The 22,076-nt window shown below is 58.0% G+C and overlaps 5 protein-coding genes across 5 annotated transcripts; 2 read left to right on the top strand and 3 right to left on the bottom strand.

Moving 5' to 3' along the window:
* Positions 1-1,036: 1,036 nt before the first annotated feature.
* Positions 1,037-2,497, bottom strand: CDEST_11042 (Putative berberine/berberine, FAD-binding domain, PCMH-type, FAD-binding, type PCMH, subdomain 1; the record flags this gene model as incomplete). The annotated part of the gene is made up of 2 exons (XM_062927198.1): positions 1,037-2,317; positions 2,372-2,497. The coding sequence occupies 2 exons, from the start codon at positions 2,495-2,497 to the stop codon at positions 1,037-1,039; spliced, it is 1,407 nt and encodes a 468-aa protein (XP_062783249.1).
* A 1,486-nt stretch (positions 2,498-3,983) lies between these two features.
* On the top strand, positions 3,984-6,916 carry CDEST_11043 (Putative six-hairpin glycosidase superfamily, alpha-L-fucosidase). Its single transcript, XM_062927199.1, has 5 exons — positions 3,984-4,237; positions 4,311-4,393; positions 4,464-4,548; positions 4,622-5,749; positions 5,819-6,916. The coding sequence occupies exons 1-5, from the start codon at positions 4,075-4,077 to the stop codon at positions 6,832-6,834; spliced, it is 2,475 nt and encodes an 824-aa protein (XP_062783250.1). The 5' UTR covers positions 3,984-4,074; the 3' UTR covers positions 6,835-6,916.
* Positions 6,917-7,017: 101 nt separating this feature from the next.
* CDEST_11044 (Putative calcium/proton exchanger, sodium/calcium exchanger membrane region) lies at positions 7,018-10,623 on the bottom strand. The gene is made up of 3 exons (XM_062927200.1): positions 9,698-10,623; positions 7,470-9,152; positions 7,018-7,411 (listed from the first exon to the last, which is right to left on the bottom strand). Exons 1-3 carry the CDS (start codon positions 9,705-9,707, stop codon positions 7,383-7,385), a joined length of 1,722 nt encoding a protein of 573 aa, XP_062783251.1. The 5' UTR covers positions 9,708-10,623; the 3' UTR covers positions 7,018-7,382.
* Positions 10,624-12,560: 1,937 nt separating this feature from the next.
* CDEST_11045 (Putative DEPDC5 protein) lies at positions 12,561-18,692 on the bottom strand. The gene has a single exon (XM_062927201.1). It carries the CDS (start codon positions 18,452-18,454, stop codon positions 12,587-12,589), a length of 5,868 nt encoding a protein of 1,955 aa, XP_062783252.1. The 5' UTR covers positions 18,455-18,692; the 3' UTR covers positions 12,561-12,586.
* Positions 18,693-19,699: 1,007 nt separating this feature from the next.
* Positions 19,700-21,124, top strand: CDEST_11046 (Putative cation efflux protein; the record flags this gene model as incomplete). Its single annotated transcript, XM_062927202.1, has 7 exons — positions 19,700-19,831; positions 19,895-19,939; positions 20,011-20,158; positions 20,211-20,291; positions 20,353-20,450; positions 20,500-20,814; positions 20,867-21,124. The coding sequence occupies 7 exons, from the start codon at positions 19,700-19,702 to the stop codon at positions 21,122-21,124; spliced, it is 1,077 nt and encodes a 358-aa protein (XP_062783253.1).
* Positions 21,125-22,076: the final 952 nt, after the last annotated feature.

Below are 22,076 nucleotides of genomic sequence, written 5' to 3' on the forward strand. Positions count from 1 at the left end.
TGAGTGGACGAAGTGATGTCGCTGAGAGAAGGTAGAGCTTGCAGAGACGCAGGGAGGTGCGGAGGGAACTGTCCTGGTGGAGAGATGAAGTAGAAGGGCTGGCCGTGTTCGTCTGAGATGGCCTGGATTTAAGTACTACGAGAGAGAAGACCAGACTACCCCCAAACACGAATCACGGAGTGAATATGGGCAGTCAGTGGAGAGAAAGCTTGCGATGGTTTACTCACGGAAGATAGGGCCGAATCCAAAGGAAGGGGAAACGGGGTGGGCGTTCACAGGTGTTCTTTCCATGTACATTGGCAGGCACTCCATGGATCTACTTACAAGTTACAACTGACTGAGCTCGTCGGTATGACACGTAGCTACTGTGATCATGGGCTCTGGTTACAGTGTATCAAGATAAGAGGAACAGTTCCCCGAGTTACACTCAAACTTGATCACTATGTGAAGCTGAGGCATCTCAAACTGCTACGCTTTGTCTCCCTGCATTAACTGGCATCCCCAATAATGGAAAAAAACCAAGAAGAGGATGCATAGAATGGCATCTGGCACAATCACAATCATGAGGTTTTCGGACTGCAGGGTGGAAGCATGATTGAAACGATACGTTCCATGGCCACCGTCTTTGTCGCAGGGCTTGTTTGCTCCAATGCTGTACACCTCGAGCCAACCTCGAGGCCTTTTCCGACTCGAACCCAAGCCGCGATTAGACATGGACGAAAGATAGGTTAAGCATATACGGTGTTGCGACTCTGCAGCTCCTAGAGAGAAGAGCCTCCCTTGCTTCGTCCCATGGAGTCTGGGGAAGCCAGCAGCAGCATACTACCACCACAACCGGGACCTTTTCTTGCATCTCGAGTGCAACCTTGCATCGACGAGGTCCTCTAGGCTCCCCCCTCCCCCCCCCCCCCCCCCCCCCCCCCCGTGTGGGACACACTCTTGCGTTGAGAAACGGTTCAAACTGGTCTCCGTAACTGCATTCCCCTACATGCCGTCTTTGAGTCCGGGGGCTATGAATGTTGCAAACGACCCTCCTCTATGGCGCCACAATCTTCCAAGGACTCTTCGCGAACCGGTTCGCCGGATCAAACTTGCTCTTCAACTCCACCAACCTCTTCGCATTGTCTCCGAAGCCCTGCTTCACATCCACCACGACACACGAGTAGTTGTTGTACTGCCCCACGCCATCGTCCTCGCCCCTGTGGTTCCCCTCCTTGATCCTCCGGGCCAGCTCGCCGTGCCATCGCCGGATGGACCCGTCCTTGTCCGGGTCCGTCCAAGACGCCAGCACCAGGACGTCAAAGTACATGCCGCGGTTCGAGTAGGCTGTTGCCCCGAGCGGGACGCTGGCCACCTTGTCCTTCTTATAGATTTCCACGCCGAGGAGGCTGGCCCGCATATCGTTTCCTTGCTCCGTCTCCGCATCGATGTAAGCGTAGAAGTCTCTGCTCAGTTCTTCCCATTTGGACAGCTCCAATGGCGCGGTGACGGTGGTGCCTCCGGTTATTCGTCTTGAGCCATGCGCAAAAACCTTGTCGGACATCGTGTTTGCCACCGGGTAATCCATCTCGTTCGTCATGTTCATTATGGGACCCAGTTCGATGAGACCCTTGAATGCGCCCTCAACGGCCTCTTTTCCCGTTCCGTTGTGGAATGGCTGAACCATAATCAAGGGGGTCGAACGAGAGGGCGGGCCGTAAGTAAACCCAATGATCATAAACTGCCTCTCGTCCATCCTCTCCACGAAGGCGTTCGTCCACGCGACGAGCTCAGGTAGCTTGGCTATCGGGAACATGAGGGGTCCTGACCAGATCCTCCCCTGCGGAAAAACCTCCGAGGTGAAGCGCGTGACGACCCCGAAGCTCGCGCCGGCGCCTCGGAGGCCCCAGAAAAGGTCCGCGTTCTCCGTCTCGGAAGCGGTGACGATAGCCCCGTCGGCGAGCACCACCTCCGCCTCGACTAGGCAGTCGACGGCGACGCCGTGCTGGCCGCTTAGCATGCCCTGTCCGCCGCCCAGGATGAGACCACCGACGCCCGTGTGCGAGACGGTGCCGCCGACAGTCGCGAGGCCGTGCCTCCACGCCTCGGCGTCGACCTCCTTCCAGGTGCAGCCGCCGCCAAAGGTGATGAGGCGCTTCCCGACATCGACGAACACGTCGTGCATGAGCTCCAGGTGGATTACCATACCGCCGTCAGACGAGGAGGTCCCCGCGGTGGAGTGGCCGCCGCTGCAGGTCGTGAAGGGAATCTCATGAGCCGTTGCGAAGCGGATCGCAGCGGACACGTCTTGAGCCGACCGCGGTTTGACAACCAGAGCCTACAGCTTATTTAGTAGGAGCACATATCCGGAAGAGTATCTGGGTGATCGTACCGCTGGTTTGATGCAGACGACGGACCACCGGACCAAACTGGCTTCATATCCCTCGTCGCCGGGAAGCAAAACCTCGCCATTGACCTCTGCGCGGAGGGCTGGGATATCTTGCTGCCACGGTACCATTTTTAGTTGACGAAAACAGATATTGTTATGTCGGCATGGGTCCTTCCTTCGATGTAGTGGCGTCGTCGCCAGTCTTTATAAATGCGAGTAGGCGAGTCGATCCGACGTGGCGCTGACAGCTGCCTCACCCTTCCCCCAGATCCCCATTATCTCGGATAAACTCAAAGTAAGAAGCATTGAATGTATGAAGGGAACTCTGAGGATTACCTTAGGCTTTCTTGGGTGACTGGTTGGGTGTCAATGCCGCGTTCCGACTTTTCGGATGATGTCCATCTGCTCAAAGTTGTCCTAGCTGAAAGAGGGTCGATTACCGATTGTTAGAAGCGGTGTGAACCCTGTTTCAACCAGCTTGGAAGCCAATCGTTCTTCATCCTTTTCCTGGCGAGAGTGAATCTCAAAACGGAGTTTTGAAGGAGAAACACCCGAATACTATACGATAACTTACATAGCACGGACGACTCTTGGCGGCAGACGGAATGGGAGGGAACAACAGCCTTTCCGAGGTTTCTCGTCCGAGAAACCCGATTCAATTCGGTCTTACATAAAGGCTTCAGGACACGAGGCTAAGTGCTGAAATCCAATGTCGAGGTTGACTGGTTTCGCTTCTCTCTCTCGTCGACAACCAAGTTGGATAGGGCTTACTTGCAGCAGGCCAGCAAGACCAATTAGTCAAGCTGGCTTCACGATGCGAGGCTCCCATACGTAATGTAACGCACTTAGTGGTTGTCATGAAGAGCGAATGCTGGGATGGGAGGTGGTCTCTCCGTGTTTCCTGCCCAGCTTCTTGCCAGCTCCATGATTCCCCGGCCAACTCCCATCGTCAGTTGAGTGAAACAGAATTCAATACCCTCTTTCTTCGATACATACAAAACCATCTCCAACCGATAACCAGAAGGATTTCATGATCCAACACGCAAAACAGACAGAGGGGGCTCGGCCCGTCAACCCTCCCCCCCCCCCCCCCCCCCCCCGAGGCCGTCGATGACCCAAGGGTTTCGCCAAGACTCGTCTTCGACCCCGCAGTAGCATCGATTTATTTAAATCAACACCAAAGGAACCCTCGGGATGCCGACCGGCGTCACGCACCACGCCGAAAAGTGTAATAGATGCACCGAGCAGATCGTTCATACATCAGGACAGCGAGTGGAGCGCAGTTCTTCCCATTGCACAGTGGTTCCCCCTTGATTGGAGGGAAATTGGGCCGATATGCGCACCAAGGAGCGGCGGGCAGCCCATCGTCTACGAGAGTCCTTCCTCCCCCGCTCGACATACATACATACATGCAAGTCTGCAGACGACTGCTGCAGCTTCGTCGTTTGCCGAGACCAAGAGTGATCTCATCCACATATTCCATATATCCGCCCCCTGTAGATACACGGATGCAGGACATTGCATCAAGGCATCAATATCTGCCCCGGCCCCTCCTCCCATGGCTGTAACGGCAATGGGTGGGAAGGGGGGGGGGGGGGGGGGGCGGATGGCCGCTCGATCTGGTCGTTTAAATAGTCGTCGAAACCCCCCGATACCAAAGACGGATCACCACGGCCGCGACTGACCGGCGATCCCCAAGCGACACAATGAGGACCTCCCCGGCGACCTGGGCGTTGATATCCTGCACCGCCCTCACCCTGAGCGAGGCGCGGTCCCTCTGGTCCTCGGTCCCCGCGACGTACGGCGACACGAGCGCCGACACGTATCTCCTCAAGGCCGGCTACCCCATCGGCAACGGTAAACTAGGGGGTGAGTAGGACTTCTCATAATATTCAAAAAACTGCGAGTCGACCGGGGATTCTAATTGCTCACCATGATCCAGCCATCCCGTTTGGGCCGCCCCACGCGGAGAAGATCAACCTCAACATCGACTCACTCTGGGCCGGCGGTCCGTTCGAGGCCTCGGTGAGTCCCCGTCCCTCTCGAGAAGAAAAACAAAGGAGGTCAAGGCTGAATCTCTTCTTCTTAACTCAAGAATTACACGGGCGGTAACCCTTCAGAGGCCAAATACCAAGCGCTGCCCGAGATCCGCTCGACAATCTTTGAGAATGGCACCGGAGGTAAGCCGTCCTCCCTCTCGGGATCAAACAACACCGAACACCAATCTCTAACCCTCCTCTCCCTTTCCTTTAGACGTCTCCCCGCTCCTCGGCTCGGGGCAGTACTACGGTGGCAACCGCGTCCTGGCCAACCTCACAATTTCCATCGACGGCTTGGCCCCCTACGCCGCCTACAGGCGCACCCTCGACTTGACGACGGGCGTCCACACAACGTCCTTCACCGTGAACGCGACGGCCGCCTACGAGGTCACCCAGCTCTGCTCGTACCCGGACCAGGTCTGCGTCTACCACATCGCCGCCGCCGCCGCCGCCGCCTCCTCACCTTTCTCCTCGAACGCAACCACCCTCCCGACCATCCGTCTCGGCTACGAGAACCAGCTGGTCGCCAACGACACCTACGACGTCATCTGTGCAGCCGACCACCTCCGCCTCGCCGGCGTCACGCAGCTCGGCCCGCCTGAGGGCATGAAGTTCGCCTCCATCGCCAGGATTGCCGACGAGACGACGCCGACGACGCGCTGCACCTGCGCCGGCGAGCTCGAGGTCACTCCCGCCGAGGGCCAGACGACCCTCACCGTCATCATCAGCGCCGAGACCAACTACGATCAGAAGAAGGGCAACCCGGAGAGCGGCTACTCCTTCAGGGGCGAGGACCCGGGCCCCGTCGTCGACCGCCTCGCGTCCGCAGCCGCCGCGAAACTCTTTCCCGACATCCTCGCCGCCCACGTCGCCGACTACCAGTCCCTCCAAGGCGCGTTCCGCCTCGATCTCCCGGACCCGCTGGCCTCGGCCGAGAAGGAGACGGCCGCGCTCATCGCGGGGTACGCCTACGACGGCGCCGACGCCGGCGACCCGTTCCTCGAGGCCCTGCTGTTCGACTACTCGCGTCACCTGCTCGTTTCGTCGTCGCGCGCCAACTCGCTGCCGGCCAACCTCCAGGGCCGCTGGACCGAGCAGCTGTGGCCCGCCTGGAGCGCCGACTACCATGCCAACATCAACCTGCAGATGAACTACTGGGCCGCCGACCAGACGGGCCTCGCCGCTACCCAGGGCGCGCTGTGGGACTACATGGAGGACACCTGGGTCCCACGCGGCACCGAGACGGCCCGCCTGCTGTACAACGCCACCGGCTGGGTCGTCCACAACGAGATGAATGTCTTTGGGCACACGGCCATGAAGGAGGGCGCGAGCTGGGCGAACTGTGAGACCTCACCCCCTGTCCTTTTTTTTACCCGTGAAGACGTGTCAGCTAACAAATCTCCCATCCCAGACCCGGCGGCAGCGGCTTGGATGATGCAGCACGTCTGGGACAACTTTGACTACACCCAGGATCTCGACTGGTTCGCCCGCCAGGGCTACCCCCTCATCCGGGGCGTTGCCTCCTTCTGGCTCTCTCAGCTGCAGAACGACGCCGTCGCCAACGACGGCACCCTCGTCGTGAACCCCTGCAACAGCCCCGAGACGGGGCCGACTACCTACGGCTGCACTCACTACCACCAGATGATCCATCAGGTCTTCGAGGCCGTCCTCCACGGCGCCGCACTCGTCGATCCCCAAGACGGCGGAGGCGACGACGCCGCCTTCCTCGCCGCCGTCTCCGACTCCCTCGCCCGCCTCGACAAGGGCGTCCACCTGACGTCTTGGGGCGGCCTCAAGGAGTGGAAGCTTCCCGACTCCTATGGCTTCGACGGCAAGTCCACGCACCGCCACCTCTCCCACCTGGCGGGCTGGTATCCGGGCTTTTCCGTCTCGTCCTTCCTCGGCGGCTACGCCAACGCCACGGTCCAGGACGCCGTGCGCGAGACGCTCGTGTCGCGCGGCATGGGCAACGCCGAGGACGCCAACGCTGGGTGGGCCAAGGTCTGGCGCGCCGCGTGCTGGGCCCGCCTCAACGACACGAACAGGGCGTACGAGCAGCTGCGCTACGCCATCGACGTCAACTTCGCTGACAACGGTTTCAGCATGTACTGGGCCATGAGCCCGCCGTTCCAGATCGACGCCAACTTCGGGCTCGGCGGCGCTGTGCTCAGCATGCTGGTCGTTGACCTGCCGCTGCCGTATGCCGCGAGGGACGACGTGCGAACCGTAGTCCTGGGACCGGCGATCCCGGCGAGATGGGGTGGCGGCAGCGTCAAGGGGTTGAGGGTCAGAGGTGGCGGTGTGATTGACTTTAGCTGGGACGACGAGGGTATCGTGGACAATGCTGTAGTCGTGTCTGCGAGCAAGGCTGGCGGTGGTAAAGTCCGGCTTGTGAACATTCAGGGGAAAGAATTGGGTGAACTCTAGAACGTCCTTGAACGAACTACTATACCGCCAGTCAGGCATGGAAACATGTCATCAAGCCTCATTCTCAGACCCATCTTCAGCCCACCCTTTGACAAGATAAATTGCGTTTACTGCTGCAAGGCTTGCTCACGGTGGGAGGAAACTCTGGCAGCCTGTGTTAGGACCATCACAGCAAATCTCGTTGAGTAAGTATTCTTATCGTATTCGTCACCGGCAACGGAATGCCGTTTCGGCGGCATGTCGAGGCACAACCGAATCTTTCCTCAGGACCATACCATCCCTCCTCTGGAAGTTTGTACACACACCTTCTCTCCCTCTCTCTCTCATAGCCAACTGCCCAATCAGGCCGGTTTCAATGTACAGTTCCCCAATATCTGGAAGAGTCTGCACGGTAGGTGTATATATATGTACAAAACTGAGAGAGAGGTCCCTTCTGAAAACAAGACATTACATGAATATGAAAATATGGCACAAACGCTCAAGCAAACATCTCTGTACAAATTGCACAGAAAGAAAAGAAATCAAAGTCGTGAGATGGAGTCTGTCTTTTAGCCAGCAACTCCAGTAGCGGGGTACCCTGTTAAACGCTGTCAGCAGAGGTTTCATGCAGGTTGATGGATACGAGAACGACTTACACCATGAACATGTAGCAATGATGGCATACAGACAAATGAGCTGCAGCCCCTCGAGCCAATGACTCTTGCCATCGCTGATCAGGTAGTTCACTAACAAGACGGCAACAAACAGCACAGCAACCTGAAAGAGATCGAAGCTGAGTGTCATGGCGTCGTTGCCCATGCCCCAGCCAATGATGACCAACAGCGGGATCAAAAATAGCGCAACCTGCATACTGGAGCCGACGGCGACACCGATTGCAAGATCCATCTTGTCCTTGATCGCGACAGTCACGGCCGTGGCGTGCTCGGCAGCGTTTCCGACGATGGGCAACAGGATAAGGCCGACGAATTCCTCGCTGATACCACCCTCCTTAGTGACGTAGTCAATGGAGCTGACCATGGCCTCGGCGCAGAATGCGATAAGGACAGTTGCAAGGGTGAGAGTGCCGACGGCCACGAAGAAGTGCAGCTGCGGTTCTTCTTCGTCATCCTCCTCGTCGGGACGCTGCATCATGATCCGGCTCAGCTCCTGGCGCTCATTCTCGCCCTCGCCGCGGACACCAGTCTGTGCCATTCGAGCTCCAGTGCCGGCCAGCCCACGGGCAAGCGCGCCCTCCTTGAGGCTACCACGGCTCCACGGCTTGGCAGCAACCTTTTGCGACTCCTCGTTGAAGACGGAGTTGTGCGTCTTGAGCTGGAAGAAGAGGTATGAAGCGTAGATGATGAGCAAAATGACGGCGGTGCCTCGCGAGAGGGCTGCGACGTGGACGGGGTTGTCGGTGCCGTCATTCTTGTCGAAGACGGTGGGGACGATGACGGAGGCGACGGCGAGAGCGAGAAGGGAAGCGGCAGTCTGGGCGACGGTTGTGTTGAAATACTGCTCGGATCGGTTCAGACCGCCAAAGAAGAAACAGAAGCCCATGACGAGCAACAAGTTGGAGAGGATAGAGCCGATAAGCGAGGTTTGCACAATCAGAACCTTGCCCTCGGCCAGCGCGAGAATTGCGACGATGAGTTCGACGGCATTTCCAAAGGTCGCGTTGAGGAGACCTCCCAAGGTCTCACCCGTCCTCAATGCGATTTCCTCGGTAGCGAAACCCAGCATGGCGGCCAGGGGGATGATGGCGATGAAGTTGACGACAAAGACGGCAATCTTGTTGATGGAACCGACGTAGCTAATGGCGATTCCGACAGGGGCTGCCAGTATCAGAATGTTGATGTACGAGCTGAGGAGTGTCCTTTGGAGCTGGTTGGCGACAGTGAAGGGCGTTTTCGGTTTCACGTGCCTAATGAGGCCCGACTTTTGCTTCTTCGGCTTTTCCATCTCCTCCTCTGGCGGCACTTGGTCGTCCTGTGCAGCGTCGGCCCTCCGATTCCTCAAGACACCGGCATCCTCGGATTTGTTGTCGAAGGCGGTGTCGCCGCTCCCGCTCCCCGCGGCCGACCTCGTCTCTTTACCCATGCTGTTGCGTATGGTATCGGAGTCTCTAGGGGCGGGCTCGCTCTGGACGTGATGTATCGCCTCGTCTGTCTCTGGGTCCTCGGCGGCACCTTCACGCTGGGCCTCGAGGTTCGCGCCATCCCAGGTGGAGCGCTTGCTGGGACCCGTCTCCCACGACACGTGCCGAAAGGGGTTCCAAGTCTGCTCTTGACTCCGGCGGCTGAGGCCATGAGCTTTGCGTTTGATGTCGAAATGATTGACTGAACCGGTGAGATCCGGCATGGTCAGTAAGTGTTGGCAGCGGGTTGACGCTGTGGTATGGTCGGGAAAGAGAGCTCGAGATAAGAAAGAAAAAAAGAGGCAAGATGGAAGGGGAACGGTTCGTTAAGTGAGATAGGGTAATGACGTGAAACTGGCTGTGTGGAGAGCAGGTGGGAATGAGATGTGGAGGGATGGAGGAAACAAGGGGGGTGGATGTATGTAGAGTGCCCTTCGCCGCCACACTTGACTCGACCAATGCACAGATGATTGGGGGAGGTGGGTTGGGCTAGGGGAGCAGTCTAACGAATCGTCTGCCACCTTTTGGGAAAAGGGAGAATGGAGAATGGGTAATAAAAACAAAGAGTGGGAATTGGGATATGAGAGAAGTGATATGGAAACAAGACGGGGTGTTTGTGTGTTTGGAAAATGGCTTATTGCTTTCTGGTCTTGCCATGCGAGAGAGACAGAGACGATGCAACGGTGACGGGGATGGGAGACGGGTAATGTAAGGCTAGGCCGGTTTTTTGGTTTTTTTCTTACTCACAGGAGTTCATGCTCGCAGCAGGCGACAGTGATGAAGGTTTGGATTGGTGGTGTGTTGGCAGGATGCTTGTGCCTATGGTCTGTAGCAAAGATGGGATCGCTTCAGGTCAGCGCGCAGGCGATGAGACGAAACGCGAACCGAGCTGTGATGTCGGGGTCTTGGTGCTGTCCTTGGTTCCGGTATCCCTACTTTGGATTGGTGGTCGTGGGCAGAGAGGGTCGAGTGCCGTCGGTGCTGCTCCCGTTATCTCTTATGGCTGGTGTGTTGTGGCGCGGCAGTTGGGTGTGAGAGAGAGGCCTCCTTGGCGATGCCGGGTTGGGCTGGACGCCGGAGATGAGACGGGGCCCCGATGAGCGGCTCCGGTTGGAGGTGTTTGTTGGCGAGGAGCGAGGTTTGCCACGAGCGGTTGTGGCTGCCCACTGAGACGGACGGAAAGGACACACGACGACTACGACAACGGCGATGACGACGAATGGGCGCGGGCGGGCTGTGTTTCTGTGGTCTGTTTCTCTGTCTTTGTCTGTCTGGATTGGATTCGCAACGGCGGGTGTATCGACCGGGTAGCGCAATATGCACGTCGGCGAGGCAGTGCTGAGCAAAAAAGTGGGAGCAGAGCAGCGGGTGCGAGTCGTGCAGTTGGCGTGTTTGGCGCTGGCTCCTCGGCCTCGGCTTGGTCGACGTTACTCGGCTGAGGCAAGGCGAGAGGGGGGACAGATTAAGTTACTAAGGTTGGATAGGATAGGAAAAAGTAGGTTGGGTTAGGTTAGGTAGGTTGGCTGAGTTGTGGCAGAGCCGTGAAAGGTTCCAGGGCGATCGATGATTGATGGAGGGAAAAGAAGCAGACCAGAAGGAAACAAAAACGAGAAAAGCTTTTGGGAAAGATGGAAGAAGGGGAAGGGGACGGGGAACCTTTACCTGATGGTCTGTCTCTTGGGCCCCTTTGATCCCCGTGCATGCTTTTCCACCTACGTTCCTGCTAATAGATGGCAGTTACTACAAAAAGTCGTCGCTAGTGTAATTAGCCATGTCGGGAATCAAGATGAATGGCAGATGCGGCCGTCGGGCCTGGCGTCGTTTCAAGTGGCAGACATACGTCAGAACCAGTCGCTTTAGTGCGGTTCTGAGCCCGTCTGTTGCCATTGCAACTCATGTTCCTCTTGTACGGGCCCCGGACTGGATGTATGGATAGGAGTCGGTAGCTTCCTTCTCCTTCCTCTGGTCGATGATTGATTGATTGATTCCTTCCGTCGACATTGAAGATAAATCTGGACTGGTCTGCCAAAGCGGGGCAGCCTCCTTCTGTTGGCAACCAAGACCCCCCCTCCCCTTCCCTCTTCCCTCCCTTCTTCCCCTATTTGATTTTCCATGCTTCTCTCCTTCCCTCCTCTCATCAAATGAGGCCCCAGCGGCCGGAAACGATCCAATCACAGAGTCACAGACGAGCCCCCAATCTTGGAAGGAAACCGCATAGTACATGCATGTTGACGCGACGTTGAATCGGTCGTTCAACGTCGTGTCGTCAGCGAACCCCCCCGGTGACGTGCCAAGCCGACGCCACAGCCCATTTCGATCCTGCCGTGCATCCAGTGTAGTACGCACAGCAGACAAGCTTCCGCCAAGAACCGGACACTCTCATTCCTTCGCTGGCAAGGTCAATTTGCCAAGCCATGAGATCCCCTGCCAAGGCGGTAAGCAATCGATCTCGTCGCCTTGGCTTTTCACTTTTCACTCATTTCCTTGCTTTTTTGTTTTTTGTTTTGCTGCCTCTCGTCCTCTAATGTTTCCCATCGAAGGAATCCGGAAACGACTGGAATGAAACGGCCGTTCGACGACTCGAATGGAGGAAACAAAGAGCCATGGTGCTCGCATCACCGTGCACCAACCTCTGGGTGTGCACAATGACATCAGCCACCCGATCTTCCCGCAGCCACACACACATCTACTCAGAACAAACACCCATCACCTTTCGAGTCTCATCCCTCACTGAAAAACACCGCTTTACACCACACGCATTGACAGCACATACCTCCAGCCGCCCCGTAAACTCGGCCTGATGTCGCCCGCCTCTCCCCTCACACTCAATTCAAGGCCGGCAAGGCTGCTTCCCTCTCAGCTCTGACCATAGAACAGGAGAGGGAGGGGCTCCTTACGATTGACTTTGAGCAATCAACCAGCCAAGCAACCATCCAAGGCGGCCGGCCACCTTCCCGAAATCCTAACACTCGGAACGCAAGATACTTTTTGATGGATTCTCTCGTCAAATTCTCATACAGGCGCGAGAAGCCCTCCTTACCAGACCTGTCACCAACCGGTCTAGACCGACCCAGGGAGAGAGTTACGATGCGCACGCACCCAATGAGACACTGCTTACAACCCCCAAGCCACGAGCTTTCGACTTCCCCGAGTCCCTCAACGGCGGCCCCGACAGCATCGTGAACACAGTAATACAGCCACCTCAAACAGCCTTTTCAAACAACCCCAACCAACCACAATGCAACTTGGTAAGCAGCCACATCTGCCGTGCGACGAACGGGTCTGCATCCCCCTTCATCCCGGCCATGACGGGCCCATGCACAACCCGCCATGCCCCGTAATGCTGTTGCGCGACGCCACCAACCCATCTCAGGTCAACCGTGGCGCAGCAGGCCCACGGGAGACCTCGAATGGCTAAGCCACACCCGCTCCGCTGAGTGTCCGTGACAAAGTACAACACACGACGGACCAAAAGTGCATGCAGCCCGTTAATGTGCTCATGAGCTTCATCATCATCTACGCTGGTACACGTATTCACACGAAAAAGGTCACTTACCCGTGACCGCCTGCCACGCTTCGCCATGATTGGCGCGGACTCATTCGCCCGCTCACTTACTTACTCACCCACTCACTCACTCAATCTCGCTCCCTCTCACGAGCCTCCCTCCTCGGGCCCCCGCCGCCCAGCCCGAGTCCGTCCTGCACACTCGCCCTCCTCAGAAACTGCATCCCCGCCGCAGGACTGCTCATGAGGCTCCTCGGCCCGGGGCTCGGGCTGCCCCCCAGCCCCCTCAACCCTTCCGGTCCTCCCCCGCCCACTACGCCTCTCATCCCCTCCAACCCCCCTCCCGGCCCCGAAGAATGCAGATCCCCCAACACCCCTGCAGGCAGGCCCAGCATCGGAATGCTCGCCTCCGGTACAGCCTCCAGCCCCATTGTCGTCGGCCGCATCGCTCCCGGCGTCGTCATGGCCTGCGGTGGACCCCTCTCCAGCGTCTCCTTGTAGAACGCCTCCAGCCCGGCCCCGTCGCTGCAAAACGCCTCCAGGTGCTCCAGTAATGATATTGGGTCTGCCGCCCCCGCGCCTAATCCAGACGCACCACCACCGCCGCCGCCTATTGTGCCGGTCGAGCTGTTGGCGCCAGACTTCATATCCGAAGCCCGAACAGCGGGGCTTCCGCCCGCATAAAACAAGGGCTTCACCATCGGGCTGTTCATTGGCGTCGGCTCGGGGATGCCGAACGGCGTATAAGACCCGACGGGAATGATACGCCCGCCGCCGCCGTTCGCCTCCCGCATGTCCTTGAGCTCCTTGTCCCGCGCCGCCGAGGCTCGGTTACTAAACAGCCTGTTGGCGAGAACCAGAAAGTCCCCGTCGTCCGTGATCTCGGCGAGCAGCACGCCTGACCGGTGGATGTACTGCGAGTACTTGAAGTCCGGGCGGCCCCAGGAGTAGCTGACCTCCACGTCGCGCGGAAAGTTGGACGCCGCCTCCATGTCGAGCACGAAGTCCAGTCTCCGCATGATGGCCTTTTGGTAAAAGTGCTTGCCCGGCGCCGTCTGCGGCGTGAACGAGTTGGGCTCGTAGTACGTTACCGGCTGCTGGCTTGGCGGCGGCACCGATAGCTTGATGATGTACGGCCGTCGAAATGGGTTCACCTCGGTGATGGCGCAGGCCTCTTTGATGGGCACCTCAACGAGCCTAAGCCCGTACGTCGCTGCCTCCCGAGCCCAGCCCTCGATGACGTCCTCAATGAGCTTCGCCGTCACGTTCATCCAGTCGATCCGGATGTGATAGCAGTTGTCCGGGTTGTGCAGCCGGTCGTAATGCAGGTCCACCCGCTCGGGCCGGTACGACCGCTTGCGGTGGTCCACGTCGTACTTGATGACCTTGCTGAGTACCACCTTGGGCATCTTCTTGTTGTTGAGCATGACCGAGTACGCTGTCGGCGTCGTCGCCCCCGAGATGGGCGAGTTTTCTTCATTGATGGACGTCGGCCGCGAGATGATCCCCGGACGCGGTGAATCGCGCGGCAGGTTCTCCGACATGGGCGTGGACGGCACCGATACATCGCGGCGGCGCGAATTGAACCAGCCCGGCGGGTGCGGCTTGGCGTACTCGCTTGCGATAGAATAGAAGTATTGCCCGTCCCTGAATGCGTGACGTTTCTCCACGTGCTCAAATAGTCCACCGCGGTCCTTCCTGTCGTCCGACCTGTCGTACGTCTTGACCATGAGCATGTTGCCCAGCTGCTCCGCCTCCTCGCGGCTGTCCAGATCCTCAAAGTTGTCCATTAGCCACGTCGTCATGTCGGACCCGATGAAGCAGTTGTAGTGTAGCCGCAGATGCCACCTCCGATTCTGGAGCTTGACGCCGCCGTTTTCGACGGGCTGCTGTATCGCCTCGGCCAGTGCCGCCAGATTCAGGTTCGACTTGCGGAAGTGTTCTCGGCTCGAGATGAGCTGGCCCTTGCGGTTCTCTCCCATTCCCTCCACAAGCGGCAGGTTATCCAGCTCGGCCGCGATGACGACCGACGGGTCTTCCGTCTTGTAGACAATATCCAACGGGTTGGGGTCCCGCTTCGACTTGGCCGTCTGGTATCTACGCTCGAACGGCGGGATGTACCGGTACTTCTGCCAGGACAGCGACAGCCGCCTGATACCCTCCAGCCGAACCTCCTCGGCGTTGTCACCGGCCTGATTCCTAGGCACGGCCGAAGACCGGGACACCATGGGGATCAGCACGAACCGCGCTCGCCAGAACCGCAGGTTCTCCGTCATCTCGTCGTGGTGCCCCGCTAGATACGAGTCAATGTAGTTCCAGTTCCTCTCCGGCCTCGGCGTTGAGATATCCACCTCCTGCGTCCGGTACCCACGATCCATCAGCGTCCGGATCGCGGGGCGATACAACGGGCCCGAGTTGGAGTGCCCGATGGTCGACTCGGCCGGTTTCCGTATGTAAATGTTCACCTCGACCTCAGTGCCGTTGACGCACGAGAGCTGGTGTATCGTATTGCCCACCGACAGAAAGATGCTCGTGCCATCCTCCATCGCCTGGCCGCGTGAAAAAATGTCGGCGATTCGCAGCAGCCTCTGACCAAAGGCTTTCGCAACGGACGGACCGATGACGACCTGGAAGCCCTGGGAGAAGCGCAGGCTGATCAGCTCGCGCAAGAACTCCTCTCTCGACTTTGGTTCTTCAGTGAGTTCGTCGTCAGCGTTCTGCGCAATGACGTAGGGTTGTCTCTGGTACTCCATGTCAAACTGTGATTTCGTGGGAAAGTACTCCGTCGTCAGTGGCACGGCGGCCGGGCAGCAAAGCGCCTTCCACTTCATGACCTTCATTTCCGAGGTCCTCGGAAACACATGCTGCCAACGGCTGTATAGCACCGTGTCGTCGACCTTGTTCCGGTCCGGGTTGGACGGGTTCAGGACCGTGAGCCAGGGCGAGATCGCCGTGGTCGGCGATAGTGTAGACGGCAGCTCGGGCATGACCCCGGCGCGCAGCTTGCTGTTGAACATCTTGGTATTGTCATCCTCGGCCCGCAAGACATGCGAGTTCCGCTGGTCGGGGTCCTCGCGAAAGTTGTCCTTGCGCGCAAGGGACGGCGGCAGAACTGAGCCGTACCGATGCTGCTGGCCGATCGAGCTCTCGCCTCGGCGTGACGATTTCATATTGATGGGGATGCTTGGCGTGGAGGGCAGATCCTTGAGTGTGTCCCTCGAGTCGGACCGGAAGAGCTTGGGGGAGAATGACGACGGTGACGCTGTCGCCGCCGGTTTGATGACCTGTGGCGACGAGGGCCGCGGCAGCGTTGACATGACCAACGGCGTCGTGGGGCTCAGCACGCTCTGCTCCGTTGACGCCTTGACCGTCTCGAAGCTGGCCTCGGCGGCCACGACCTTTGGCGCCGCGATGCCGAATCCCCGTAATCCGAGACTGATCTGCCGCATGAACCTGGGCGGCTTCGCCAGCGAGCTCGCGGACGATGCCTTGTTGGACGTCACGCTGCGGGAATCGGGCGTCGACGAAGAAGCGGAAGAAGGCGTCGGACCTCCTGCGGAGTTTGCCGTCGTCTGGGAGTGATGATACGTAGCTTTCCGTGCGGCGGCGACGATGTCGGCCTTCTCACTGTCGCCAATGTTCACCGACAACTTTCGTCCCGAGGTGACAGCCGCGAGGCTTTGGTTCGGCACAATCTTCTTTTCGGGCAGCGACGTGCCAAATAACCCAGCGTCCTCCATCAGCTGGCGCCTCGTCGTCTCCTCCAAGTCCCGCGATGCCCTCGCATGTGCGGGGCGTCGCGACTTTGGCAGCCGCGCCCTCGTATCGTCGTACTCCTGCAGCTGCTTCCAGAGAGACTTTTCGCCCGGCTTGACGAGCCTATCGGGCATGAATTTCTGGAACCCATAGACATGGTCGACGAGCGTGTCCATATGGCGCCTTAGCGGGATCACGGCGACCTCATCCGTCCCACCCAGCCGTGACCGCTGAGAGGAGCTTTTGGACTCGGCCGTGGTGATGGGGAACAGCGGGTCGGCCTGCAGCGGTGTCGTCTCAATCTCGTTGGTCTCAAGGACGCTCCGCATTTGCAGGTCGTACATACGCGCGCGGATCGCAAACTCGTCGCTCTCCTGCTCCTCCTTGTTCTCGGAGACTGAGAGGGCGATGCCTTGATACGACAGCGCCTCTTCGGATGTGCCGGTCCAGTACGATACATGCAGCCACTGCGGCAGCGCGTACGACCACTCGTCCTGCGGGTTCGCCAGGGTGTCGATGCGGTGAGCGAGCTCCAGCCCCTTGGTTGGGGACAGCGACTCGGACAGCGACTGGTAACTGCCGACGACGGGGGTGGCCTGCTGCTTCGGCGTGCTCTCGCGGCTCCGTACGGACCTCGTGCGCGAGAGGCCATGCGAGCCCTCAGACGTCTGCGGGTTGCGGTACCGGAACAACGGGACAGAGTGGAGGGGCATCTTGGGTACGCAGATGAGGTCGATGCCGATGCCGTTCCCGACAAGGGCTTCTGTCGTTCTTCGCAGAGATTCGTATTCGACCTCGAACACGCCGGGGCCAGGGCTAATGACGGCGATGGAAATGCCCGTCCGCATGAGATCGCGGTCGACGTAGTCATGAGCGAACTGCGACGAGGCCAGGTTGATGGCCTCCAGAAAGTTACCGTGCATTGCCAGCGACGACTCTGCCTTGACCCTGTTGGAGGTGATACCCTTGCCGCCCGTCTCCTCGGCCAGCGGTACGAAGGCGCTGCCGGCCTTTTGATGGTGCAGGCTGATGTCTCTCCGGAAGAAGTTGAATTCGCGCTTCAGCTGATAGAGGATCGTCGTCCACTCGCCACTTGCCATCTCGCTGACTACGACGCGGTAAAAGTCCTTATAGGGCCTGCGTTCGCCCGAGATCTGGACGCCGGTGTAGTAGTCCCCGTGGAGGGTGCTGGTCGCCAGCTCCGTCGTCAGGCCCGTGTCGTACTCGACTCTCGCGAATAGCACGATGCTGACAAGGTGTTTCGCTTTGAGCTTGGCCCACTTCTTGAACAGAGCCGGCAAGAAGCCGTTGACGACTTTGTTGAACAGGATCTCGCCGGAGCCTTCCGAGTCAAAGTCCCACATCTCACGGGCCATTTGTATGAACAGCACGTAGCGCGCTGACTCGCTCCGGAAAATGGGCCTCGTGTTCCTCGTGAAGAAGGCCGAGTGCGTCTTGCTGCCATCGACATACACGGCCGTGACCTGGGCCTTGATGGTGCCCATGAACAATATCGACTGGCCTTTGTAGACGGTCCTTTCCGTCAGCTCGCCGATGGCAAGGCGCCACATGTCGGAGCGCGAGAGGTACTGGTCCTTGAACGAGAGCTCGACATGCGATGCAGCGGTGGCGGGGCTGTCTGCGTCGACGGGGGTCAGAAGCACCTGGGTGCCTTTCTTCATTCCAAAGGCGTCGGCGATGTGCTTCACAACGTAGATGTCGACGTTGGGCAAGCGGGCCCTAAGCTCCTTGGACATTTCCTTGGCGACGAAGAAGTATTTCTTGCCCAGGACGACGCCCTCGGCAGCGGCATTATCCCCCTGCGATGAGCCCCCTGCTCCGGCGCCGACGCTGCTGCTGCTTCCGGCAGCGGTACCTCCGCGAGGCGCATGGTCCTTGGTCGCAGTCTTATCGCCCTCGGTCTTGAGCACTGTGATGGCCACCAGACTGCCCGGCCTCACGTCGCCTTTCACCAGGTCGGGGCTCAGGAGCACCTCGTCGCGCGAGTAGCCCTCGTTGACGGTGACAGTGCACCTCCGCTCGAGGCGGCGCTGCTTGACGGAGCTGGATGAGTTGTCGCCGCGGATGGTCGATGCGCTGGAGACAGTTTCGGGAGACTGGGGCGAGTCGACAGACGAAGTCGCCGAGGGCGGTTCGAGGCTGCTGCGGCTGAATTGACGCAGGTGGGAGGACCAGTTGGGGCCCTTGCGCAGGGATGGGGTTGCACTGGCATTGCGAGGCATCGTTGGCCGACACGAAGGGTTGTGGTCAGTCAGAATGGTGTGTTGCGCCGGATGAAGAGAAGTGGAGGGCTCGTCAAGCTGGGCCTTCGCAATGGTTTCGCAGTAGCATTTCGGGGGGGTTTTGTCGGTCGGATACGGTGGGATCGGTTGTTCTTGTGCGACGGCAGGTTTGAGCTGCGATTGCGTGTTGTTGATGAGACTCTTATCGGGCGCGTGCTGCTTTCCCCCCCGAATGACGCTGGGGTAAGGTAGTGTTGGCCCATCGTTGCAGCTCCCATTGCGACGGCAGAATGATGGATGTCCAGGTCCCCATTCACAGGTGTTACACCACCTGCTTCTTTCGGCGAGTTACCCCAAGTTGCCCCACCTAATGGGAGGTGAAGAAAAGGTACGTATCTCTATCGGCGACGCTTAGGAAACTGACTGGGACAGTGACAGACATTTGGACCCCCGTCGTTCTCACTTTTACCTCACCCCGCCTCACCGGACCGCGGGTTACTACTTGACCGAGAAATGAGCAACCCAAATCGTCCAAGTCGTCCAGGTCAACATCGTCGTCATATCTCTCGGCCATTCATCCCACCGTCTCGTCATGGCCTTAACAGACGAACACCAGCTCGTCGTCACACACATCACATCTCGCGATATCGCCATTGAGGTCATTAAGGAGAAACATGCCAACTTGTGAATGACAAGATTCCCATCCTGTGACACTTCCGACGGCAAGAAATCACGCACGCTCTCTTCTCCCTCGTTGGCCGCCGAACCAGAAATGAGAAAACGGGAACGAGGCAACGCAGCTATCCGAGGATCCCTGTTGCCTGAGAACATAGCATTGTGTGCTTGGAGAGAGAGTGTGTGTGTGTACTGCAGACTCTCTCTCTCTCTCTCTCTCTCTCTCTATCCTCGTCCCAACTTCTGTGTGCATACGTAGCATCACGAGTCATCCTCCCAACCTTGTTCGTAAGGAAACTCTCTCGTGCCCAGACGGAAATGCCGCCGCTTCCTCGTCTCGTCCACAGGAGCACCCGGCTGCCTGTACGATGACCAGCACACAACTTAGCCTGTGCGACCGTTTATCAAGGTGTCCCGTCTCTGTATCCCTCCCGCCATCTTGAAGACAACAAAAAGGATTGAGAACCGTACGCGTTAAGGTCAACGACGTTTCCTCCCTCGAATCTTCCGAGTTGCGAGGTCCATCAGACCCACTGGCTCTTGTCATCGAAACCCCCATAGCAAATCATCATGCGCTTCCATGTCACCAGGAAGCAGCGCCTGGTCGCGACCATCGCCATCTCCGGCGGCTTCTTCGTCGCCGAGCTCGTCGTCGGATTCCGCACAAAGTCGCTGGCCCTCATTGCGGATGCCTTTCACTACGTAACAGACGCTACCTGATCGCTGTAAGCTTTGTGTCGGTACCGGAGGCTGACGGAGTGGTAGATGAACGATTTGATAGGGTTTGCGGTTGCATTGCTGGCAGTTACTGTAAGGTCAATCACACTCTAAACGCTTGAGGACGGTGGTGATGGGCTGACCCCAACCCCCTCCCGCCCTAGTTGTCTGACCGGAAGTCCTCGCCCGAGACGTTGACTTTTGGTTGGAGACGCGCCCAAGTACTTGGCGCGTTCTTCAATGGCGTATTCTTGCTTGCCTTGGGAGTCAGCATCTTTCTCCAAGCCGTCGAGCGATTCGTCAACCTCACTTGCGAGTATCCGTGCCCCAGAGTCACTGAACAGACAACTTACGTGGAGTCTAGTCGTCGAAGAACCAGTTTTGATTCTCAAAATGGGCTGCATTGGACTTGGCCTGAATGTCCTCGTCATGAGCTTTCTTCATGGTCAGCATAACCCCTAGCATCGTCTGCACTGACAATGTCGCCTGACCGGTTTCCTTTATAGAAAGCCATCATGGTCATGATCATGCAAACGAGAAAGGGCAGAACGATAGACAGCCCATCGAAGAGCCCCTTGGTACAGGCGGGACGTCGTCAGTGAATGTATGTAGGTGCCCGTTTCCTTGTTGGTTCTGAGTCTGACTGCTCGTAGTCAAAGCAAGCGACTTCAGATTCCAAGGAAGAGGATATTAAACACGGCCACCGCGGTCGAGATCTCGGCATGCTCGGCGTCATGATCCACGTCATTGGAGATGCCATCAACAACGTGGGCGTCATAGTGGCAGCCGTGGTCATTTGGAAAGGTGAGGGGAACGGCCGATTCTATGCGGACCCCGGTGTCAGTCTCTTCATCGCCCTGACCATCATGGGTTCCGCATGGCCGCTCTGTAAAAGGGCTGGTCACATCTTGCTAGAAAGCGCGCCACCTGATCTTAGTTTGGACGATGTCCGGGCCGAGATAATCAAGGTATGATTCCGCCTGCGAGCACCAAGAAGCTTGTGACACTTATGGATACCAGGTCTCTGGGGTCGAGTCAGTTGCGGATCTCCTCGTATGGAGGATCGACCAAAGAACTATGCTGGCTACTGCCCATGTCATTGTCACGGATGACAGCGTCAACAACTTCAACTCAAAGGCGACAGCTATTGGTGCAGGGCTACGGCCATATGGAATCCAATCCATTGCTTTGCAACCTATACGTCAGCGTCCAGTCACCCCGGCTGCGGTAGGACACGAGTCTGCAAGTGATGTTTCGGAGGTGTCCAAGGCTACTTGATCAAGAGGTTGCACTTGTCTTCTCGTGAAAACGGTTGGTCTGGACGAGACGAGAAGCTCTGTCCAATCACTCGTTTTCAGCAAGCCGAGGGTTGGGTCGGAGGCTTGCATAAAAACGACTGCTCGTCAGTCAGATGTACGGACACGAGCTCGAGAGCCGACCTGAAATAGACAGTTGCCTCAAGATAACCCTGTCTTACGTGTGACGGGATGTTCCCGTCATGCCAATGTGGATGATGCAAGAGGGCCATGAGTGGCATCGCATCGACTCAACGCTGCATAGCTCACGGCTTTGCCGAGTAACACGTTGAATAATGTTGCATGAGGAAACGCCATTCGGCAGCTTGCATGTATTCTGTGCTGTTTTTGCCTCGGGAAGAGGCGAGGATAGTCCGTCTTATCGTTTCAATGGGGACAAATAGCGCCATGGACGGTACGGTACGGTGGGCTAGTTGGTCTACCTTCATTCACATTCTTGAACGTTAAGTTAGAAGCCCCCGAAAGTAGAGGTTTCATGAGATGGGGGGATTAGGATGAATAGGGGCTGCTACGGTCGTGAACTTCTGTGTCCGATGTTCCCTTTTCCTTCCAGGTAGGCCGACCCACTTTCTGTACACAATTGGGAAGAGTGAATGCGCTACACTCGTGTCTCTTGCGGAAGCGAAGACAACCAGCGCGGGATGACGAATTCGATCACGGCGATGCCTACGGTTGGCGTTCGCCATTCTCGCATGACATGGCCTCATGTTAGAGCCATCTCTTCGAGAAGCATCATCGCTCTGAATACTTGATTCTCTTGCGGTCCCAAGTCCATGGCACGAACCTCTTTCCTGCGGGGAATGGTGGGCGCCCCCGATGTGCGTGGGAGTCAATCTGCCGAAGGTGGATGCATTGAGGATGGGGGTTAAAAGCTGCATTTCCGAGCGGTAGACTGACGTTGCCCTGGCGCATAT

This window comes from Colletotrichum destructivum, chromosome 7 (genome assembly GCF_034447905.1).
Source record: "Colletotrichum destructivum chromosome 7, complete sequence".
Taxonomy (NCBI): Eukaryota; Fungi; Ascomycota; class Sordariomycetes; order Glomerellales; family Glomerellaceae; genus Colletotrichum; species Colletotrichum destructivum.